The 8,075-nt window shown below is 36.9% G+C and overlaps 1 protein-coding gene across 1 annotated transcript; it reads right to left on the reverse strand.

The window, feature by feature from the left end:
* Positions 1 to 1,970: 1,970 nt before the first annotated feature.
* LOC147887198 (RING-H2 finger protein ATL54-like) lies at positions 1,971 to 2,892 on the reverse strand. The gene has a single exon (XM_087394551.1). The coding sequence runs from the start codon at positions 2,752 to 2,754 to the stop codon at positions 2,086 to 2,088; it is 669 nt and encodes a 222-aa protein (XP_087250677.1). The 5' UTR covers positions 2,755 to 2,892; the 3' UTR covers positions 1,971 to 2,085.
* Between the last annotated feature and the right edge of the window lie 5,183 nt (positions 2,893 to 8,075).

Genomic DNA, 8,075 nt, shown 5'->3' on the forward strand with positions numbered 1-8,075 from the left:
AAAATGTACATTTTTGTATTATAATCTCTCCATTCAAATACAAAGACTCTTCATAGCCTGTACCTCCTCTTTGCTACCTCTAATACATAGAAAAAAGAGGCTTTTGAAATCCCCAAGTAAGATCCTAATACTAATACCATTAAGGCTCTCCTCTCAGGGTAGCCAAGCACAAAGTTTTTTACACCATTGCCAATGGGATACAATGCAATAGGGGAAGCCATGTGATGTGGATCACAAAGATCAAGCTGTCAATACTTTGATGCACTTCAGTAGTTAAGTAGGCCATTCTTAAAATTGGATGTAGAAGACCACAATGTATCCTCCTGCTCGACTAATATAGTGCACCATTACCAGCACAGTGCCAAAACCTCACTAAAAAACATATATTATTATAGTATATGTAGGTGAATGCTTAAAATAATTAATTAGAAATATTAAGCTTGTAATATTGCAAACAGAGCACAATTAGGTGAGTTATTATTTTATCAGAGAAAAAGTTCTAAGTGGGAAAGTAGACCTAATTCATATACTTATTAAAAAATTTGATCTCTCCATGTAAGTTTACAAGGAAAAAGGATATGTTTAAGGATGAAATTTATAAATAGAGGATCTTTTATACATCTTGAATGTATGTATTCATAAAATTTCAACCCCCAAAGTTGTATGGGAAAAACATTAATTCATCCTACCAACAATTTGTTAAGGCTTGTTTGTGTACCAGGGTTTGTACTCCCCCTTGAATCATTTCCCAATTTATAGATATGTTTCACCAAGTTTCATCTCACTTGGGTTACATTTATTGGCACTTTAATGCATCCAAAAGGTCCCATCTTTGGAGCCTAGGAAATAATAAGGTTAGAGCACTTAATCAATAAGCATACATAGAGAATGCCCAAACATGAATGTCTGGTCATATATTGTAAAACAAAATTTAAAGAAAATAACTGAATAATATAGACCTCTCCAAAGTATGTGATATATTATAAAATTGTTTGGACACTTGGAAAACGCTTGCCATCAAATGCCACATATCCCTCACCCTTTTTGAATATTTGTCATTTGGATGATAAATAAAATATATACACTTAGCAAAAATTTCGATTATATAAATTGATTTGCCTAGGTGATTTAGTGTGTAAAAACCCTATATAGCATGTAGTTCAAGGAATCAATATCCATACCCTTATCTTAAATCCTAATCTTTCCCCAATCGTTCATAAACTTTTACTTTGTCTTTAAATTCTATTTTAGAATCCCTTTTATAAGTTAGTTTTGTAAAAACACTTTAAAATTTTTTATCGAAAAAAACCCCTTTTGATGATTGCAATTGCTATCTTACATATGTGCTCCTGGTTCTTCAAGTCATTTTTTACTTTAATATCTTTGGCTTGTAATATAAGAGTAAACTAACTTAATTACAACCCTCCTCCAAGCATGAAAGCGGTCAATGTGGTCTATGATTCCAAGGGTGTGTCTCGTCTTCATCAATAGTTTAAGAATCATACCATGGAAAGCATTCACAAATGTCCGCGGACCTTGTGTGAAAGTTTTGATGTGTGAGAGTTTTGAAATTTGGGCTAAGTGGCTTTCGCTAAGTAGCTGCTTACGTCCAGATGATCTTTATACAAATTAGCTCTGTTGCTAGTAATTTGCGAAGGTGCTAGTTGGCCGATGACTTTCCTTATAAACGGAAGATCATTTATCGTGATCTGGGCGGAGAGAGATAACTTGACGTCCAACCTACAACCAATTCATTCTTGAAGTTGCTTCTGTTAGTAAATCTCCTGGTCTGGGCGGAGAGAGATCAATTGACGTCCAACCTACAAGCAATTCTTGCTTGTATTGACGCCGTCTGAGCTCTTTACTGGCGCAGAGGAAGCCATTGTATCAAACTTTTGGGATGGTATTGGGCAGATGCTATTGTGCAGATATCTCGCAGTAGAAAGTCAAGCTCGGCCTGCAAACCGGGAGCGTCTGGACGTCTGCTCCGGAAATGTTCTTCTAATGCTTGGCCTGTTCCCTGCAGGACGGCGTAATTCTAATACCCGAGCGGGATACGAATTGCTTGTCAATGACATGATGCGGTCAGTGGTTCTGCCTTGACTCGGGAGTCCAAAGTCCCGCCTCACAGTCGGGGAATCTAATCCGCAGGCCTGGCTCGCTTTGCTGTTCTTGGCTACCTTCAAGAATCCCCTCCGCTGTGAGCGGCATCATAGACGATGCCTGAGTATCGTTCAGTTCTTGAGAAATTGCCGGAAGAGTCTCAATTGCGGGAACCCTTATCTTGCTTCGACACAGGGGACAAGTCGAGTGTGATTCGAGCCATTGATCGATGCAGGGGACGTGAAACGAGTGGTTGCAAGGCGGTAGCATCTTGATGGCCTCAGCGTGCTCAAACGAGCACAAGCATACCACGCAACCGTTACATTTAATTAGGCCCTCCGTCAAGCTGTACTTTGCAACGGGGATCATCTCGATCAGAATTTCTCCCAATCCACAGGGGACCTCAATCTGTACGCTGTCGGCTGCTGCTCTGCTCACAGGCGCGCCCCAACGGGACGTATCCTCTGCTTCAAACTCGATGACATCGTCATCCTCGCTCTTGAAAACGTAAGACACGAGAATGAAGGCAACTGCAGCTGGGAGGAGTAAAATGCAAGCGAGCAAGGGGCCAGGGGAGACAACAACCGGGCGCTGCGCATGACAGGCAACGCCTAGAAATGAAGCGAAAGGGAAGGAGGAGGGGATACACATGTGAGGAGCCGGAGAAGATGGGCTGTGGGTGTAAGGTAGATGGATTGGCAGGGGCGGTGGGGAGGGCTTGATGATCGGAAAGAATTAGGAAACGATGCTTGGTGATCAGCAAAGAAGGAGACAAATTACATGTGGAGATCCAATTCCACGATAAGATGTTGATAAAGTCTAAGTCGGATGATTGTAGACGGAAGAGTTGATAAGGTCACCGTCCGGCGGCCGGCGATGGACTGCTGACTTGTCGAGATACTTCTACGTGGTCGTCGTCTTCTTCTTAAACAGGTACATCAGCTTTGAACCTAGGCACGATTGAAACTTCGTGGTCATCTTCTTCGTGATCATCTTCTTCACATCTTCTGCGTGCATCGTCGCCTTGTTCATTTAAGACGCACCTTTGAAAAGTACTACTCACGATTGAAAACTACTGTCGTGCATTTCTCCTCTCCATTGAGATGTATGCTTCAAATTATCAACCTTCATTGAATCAAATCAACTTGGCTACTTAGCTTTCAAGCGCACCTTAATTGCCTTCGCTGCCGTTGCAAGTGTGGGGGCTTTGAAAAATCAAAATTGTTATTCTCAGCCTTGAAAATGAAAGGTTACATCAAGATTAAACCACGATGGAATCATGAAAGTCTATGAAAATTTATAACTAAAATATGTAAATTTTATCTCTTGAAATTAAAGGCAACCTTCAATTCCAACCGGGATTTTTCGATTTCAATTGGGAATTTATATGCTCAACTAGGTTTGATGAGCAGTGCATGATGTAAGATCCTATTCACGGGATAGTTGTGGTGTATAAATTTTCCAATCATGGCAAAATTTGGTTGCCATTTGGAACGTTCACCCCGGACGAATTTTTGTAATAGTTCCATTCAATGAGAAAACAAGTTTTTTGGTGGACCCCTCCTTCGAAGTACGGACTCAAGAGAGAACCAAACCTAAGCTTTAGGTTAGCTTTTTAGATGCACTTTTTGAATATCTCTAGAAAACCGCTCAGAAAAATTATGCACGTCAACAAAAAGGCAACCACAACTTAGGCTTCAAGTTGGAATTTCAAATTGGATACCATTCATCATGGCTCAGCTTTCTCCCCCCTCCCCCCTCCCTACAACATGAGCTTTGTTTGTTAAAAGCCTCAGTCTACGCATAGACCATTCAAGTTCCCTAATCATATTTTACGCATGACTTTATGTTACACACTTAATCCAAGGTGATATGATACTATGCATGCCTCCCCAAGGACCCTCAATGAGATGGGACAATAGCTACTATGCCAATCTTCTACCTGCTTGAAACAAAAGCTCACAGCTATACTGCACAACTTTTTTCCTTAAAGGGAAGTGTTTCCACAACCATTTCCCCAATCCTTCTTTGGTGACCATTTTTGTTATTTTTTGTCTTTTTAAACATTAACCATTCCATATATAATATATTAATCTTTTATGTTTTTAAACTTAAAAGAAAAAGAGTTACTCATGTGTGTAAGACGAGTGTAAGATAAATATCCACTACATAAAGGATTCTGTGTTGATTGCATGTCATGCATGCATTTATATGAGAGGCCAATTTATGAAGTCGATGGTCCACAAGGATTCCAAGGAATGCGACCCAATGTCACCCGCATAGTGCCTATGACATGGGCAATAGGTCACTGTGCTCTCACCATGTTGGTTTATATTACATGACATTGTTGGCATGAATGTGATGATGAATAAAAATCAAGCAAGTATTGATAGTTACATTACAAAATCTCCGAATGAAATTATAAAAGGGATTTTTTCATTACATAAATTAAAGCATCTACTAAAATCTCAAAGTACTTATGGTTAAGACCTTTCGATAGTTACAAGAAAACATACCTATTAATACGAGCTCTATCAGGCAACGAAATCCTCCAATTCCTTCTTCTTTTCTTCCTCACTATAATGATAATAACAAAAGAGGACCAAGGAATTAGAGATTTTTAGGCTTGCAATGCTTTTTGTTTGTTCTTAATGACTAGTGCTTTGCCTGCTAGATATAGCCCATAATGAGTACTTCTATAAGATATCTTTTTCAATAGATCTTCTCTAGTTTAAGACAACTTTAGTAGTCCTTGTTTGTTATCTCTTACTTTCTCGAGATGGTCCTCTTAATATTGCTTTTGCAAGGCAAACTGTTCTTTCTCATCCTTTGTCAAATGGTTCTCTTTTGCCCCTCTTGATGTCTTTGGTTCTCTGTAATGTATCAAATATGAATTCTTTCTTGTTATTTTCTCCACTCAATACATTATTTTAAAAAAATCCATCTATTACAAAAACATGAGAAAGAATATAGAGTAAGTGTGCAACTATAAGACAATTTCACGTAATGAGACAACAAATGAGCAAGATGCAAATAGGAAAGAGTAATATAAGAAAGAGTAGGTGAGGGTAAAAGAAAGGGAGTGCTTTCGCAATGATGATGAGAGAAGAAAGCAAGTGCTTTTGCAATGACAAGATGAGAAATGAAATGCACAACGTTAAGTAAAGATGGAAGCAAGGATAAGAGAAAGTAAATGCTTTTGCTGTGATGTGAAAGATTTGAAATAAAGTGATTGGGGATAGGATTAATATAATTATTATACTCTCATCATGACACATTTGATATAATTATTAACGTAGGGGGTGAAATACTTGAAATAAAGTTCTTGGAGTTAAGATTGATATAGTTATTATATTTTCATCGTGAGACATTTCGTATAATAACATTGCATTAGTAATTTTGGAAATTTGGGATGGGGAGAGAGAACCTTAGAGTCTCCTATTTCAAAATCCCTTCCTCATTTATTTCTCATTTCTTTGACCCATCTACGTCTTTTGGCTGAAGCACATCAATTTTGTTCATTTTGGGAATCACTTGTTTCATTAATTTTGGGAATATACTATTTGTTGTGTAAAGTCTATAATTTTGTTCAATTGTAGCACTATACAAGTCACTTACACACTTTTATATAGTGTTTGAAATGAAAACATGAAAACATATTGCATACTAGAGAGTTTGTTGAATTCTTAACATATTATATAGTTGGTGTAACGATACCCTATTTTCTTGGAACAATAGCCTTAGGCTCTTGTAGTTCTTAGAAATATGTCAAGTCTTGCAGATTCAACTACATAACAAAAAGATAGACAATGAGCTTAAATGTTTAATAACCAAATATTAAAGACAACACCTTCAGGCCATTGCGTTTTAGCTCAATCCACACTGTTGTTGATAACTTCATTGACCCCTACTGGGCTTGCTTCTACTTTCTCACATGTAACAAGTAGAATTTTGGTCTTTTTGGGCTTCTTTTCTCCTTTTGGTGTTAGACTCCATATTATTGAGTCTACTTGCTCTTGATGAATATGCTCCTCCTCATTGCACATCGAAAACTTCTCCCAACAATTTTCAATAATTTTTCCTCATTTGCACTTGTCTTATAGGAGCATATACCTAATATTGTATCAAAATCATGTGGTATTATTCAAAGGTAATGTTGGGTTCAATGTTTGACTTGGCTACACCCAACCAAATCTGATGTATATTGTCACTTGGTCTCACAAGAAAGAAGTCATTCTTTTTTACATCTACCAATGGTTGGAATGTATCTTTGGGCTTGTTACATTGTGGACCACACAAGTGGTCTTCTAGTGCATTTAAATCCATGAACCTTCTTTGTCGACATTGGTGTTTCATTCTACTACATGTGTTGTCTATGGTGAAAAGCATGTACATGAATTTAGATTGAAGTAAAGTAAACCACAAAATTGTACTACTCACAATCGTCTAAAATTTGACCGTTCACTTATTTAATTAGCTTTCTACATCTATCGATATATCTTATTTCAACAAGCCTCTTCTTTGGCTATGGACTATATATACCTACTTATCTTAACACCAAATATATGCTCTAATCAATGACTTGGATGAAGTTGAATGATTGGGATGAGGTTTTCATATTAAGAAAACACATTTTTGTAATTCTAAGTAAATAATTTATTATACTTCACTTAGAAATGCATGAATTATAAGTAGTTTCAAAGAATATTGGATCGTATCATTGATCTTGTTTTGTTCAATTTGTCAGTTGACATGAAACGTAGAACTTTTTCATCTTTAAATTAGCAATATGTACATTTAAAAAAAAACGTTTAGAACTATGCTTATTTTGTAAAAGTTTATAAAAATAGTTCTCATTAATGTCTCCAAAAGATTGTAAGATTGATCAATATTTAAGACTAGTGAAAAATAATAATAAACTGACAACTCATGACTCACTGTTGTTTTTCATGACTTGTTGTTTTCATGGTTATGGACAACTTTGAGAAACCCATATAAGGAAACCACCTTCATACTAGCAAAGGCATGTATGCAAAAACATATCTATTTTTTTTCTCCGATCCACAATTGTCTAATTGTAACATGAGGCAGCTGAAAGATTTTTTAACGTGACATTGTAGTAGGCATAGTTGCAAGCATTTACTGAGCACAAGGATTGGAATTTTCATTCTTAAATAGATGAACATCTAGGGCTATCTTCAAGGTTAAACAATTAGAAAGCTAGCATGAAGCATTTAAAGCACTAGGTACAAGATTACCCTCACATGCTTATCTTGTCTTTCCAAGTCTCTTTGAAATAGTACTAATGATCCCACGGTAAAGCTTGGGTCTGCGGTCCAAAGGCCAAGTGAAAAATATCCATATTCTTCTTGTCTAGGTCCATGTATCAACATTCCAATTAGTGATATTAGCAACTAATACAACTTATCAACATCTTTTGCCTTCACTTTCAACCTTGTTCATATGGCTATCTTCCATTAATCCATCTTACCAAGTATGCTTATCCTCTTAGCGAATAGCTTTTCATGTCTTGCTAGTATCTTAGTTGCACCCAATTTCAACTTGATTGGAGTGCAAATGCTACACTTTGAAAACATATTTTTATGAGAAACTAAGACATCATGCTTAAAGTCCGTGTTTCAAATTCTACTGAAAGTTAATTTTGGCACCTCCTTGTACCCTAGAGTTCTTATGTTCAGATTGATCTCATGCATTATGTCCTCTTGTTTCTATATATCTGGGATGATGAGTTGTGCTTCTCTCTTGCCATGCATTGTAGTTCGAGCTTTATGAGGCATCCTTGCAGCATTATTTTTCACAAAGTCATGTAATATAGTTCTTGCATCTCTACACAATCCCATGTTCTTTTAATGATTCCTTGGTTTCCATGCATGGCCTTTGTGCATCTAGCATTATGTTGCTACATATTCCCTTAGTATACAGTTTTAGAAATTCTATTCAATTCATACCAT

The sequence above is a fragment of the Dipteris shenzhenensis genome, chromosome 23 (assembly GCF_047967505.1).
Source record: "Dipteris shenzhenensis isolate YYH24624 ecotype China chromosome 23, Dip_SZ_1.0, whole genome shotgun sequence".
In the NCBI taxonomy this organism is placed as follows: Eukaryota; Viridiplantae; Streptophyta; class Polypodiopsida; order Gleicheniales; family Dipteridaceae; genus Dipteris; species Dipteris shenzhenensis.

Coding starts and splice junctions, on each gene's coding strand:
- LOC147887198 (XM_087394551.1), bottom strand. CDS start 2,754: ATGTGTATCCCCTCCTCCTTCCCTTTCGCTTCATTTCTAGGCGTTGCC.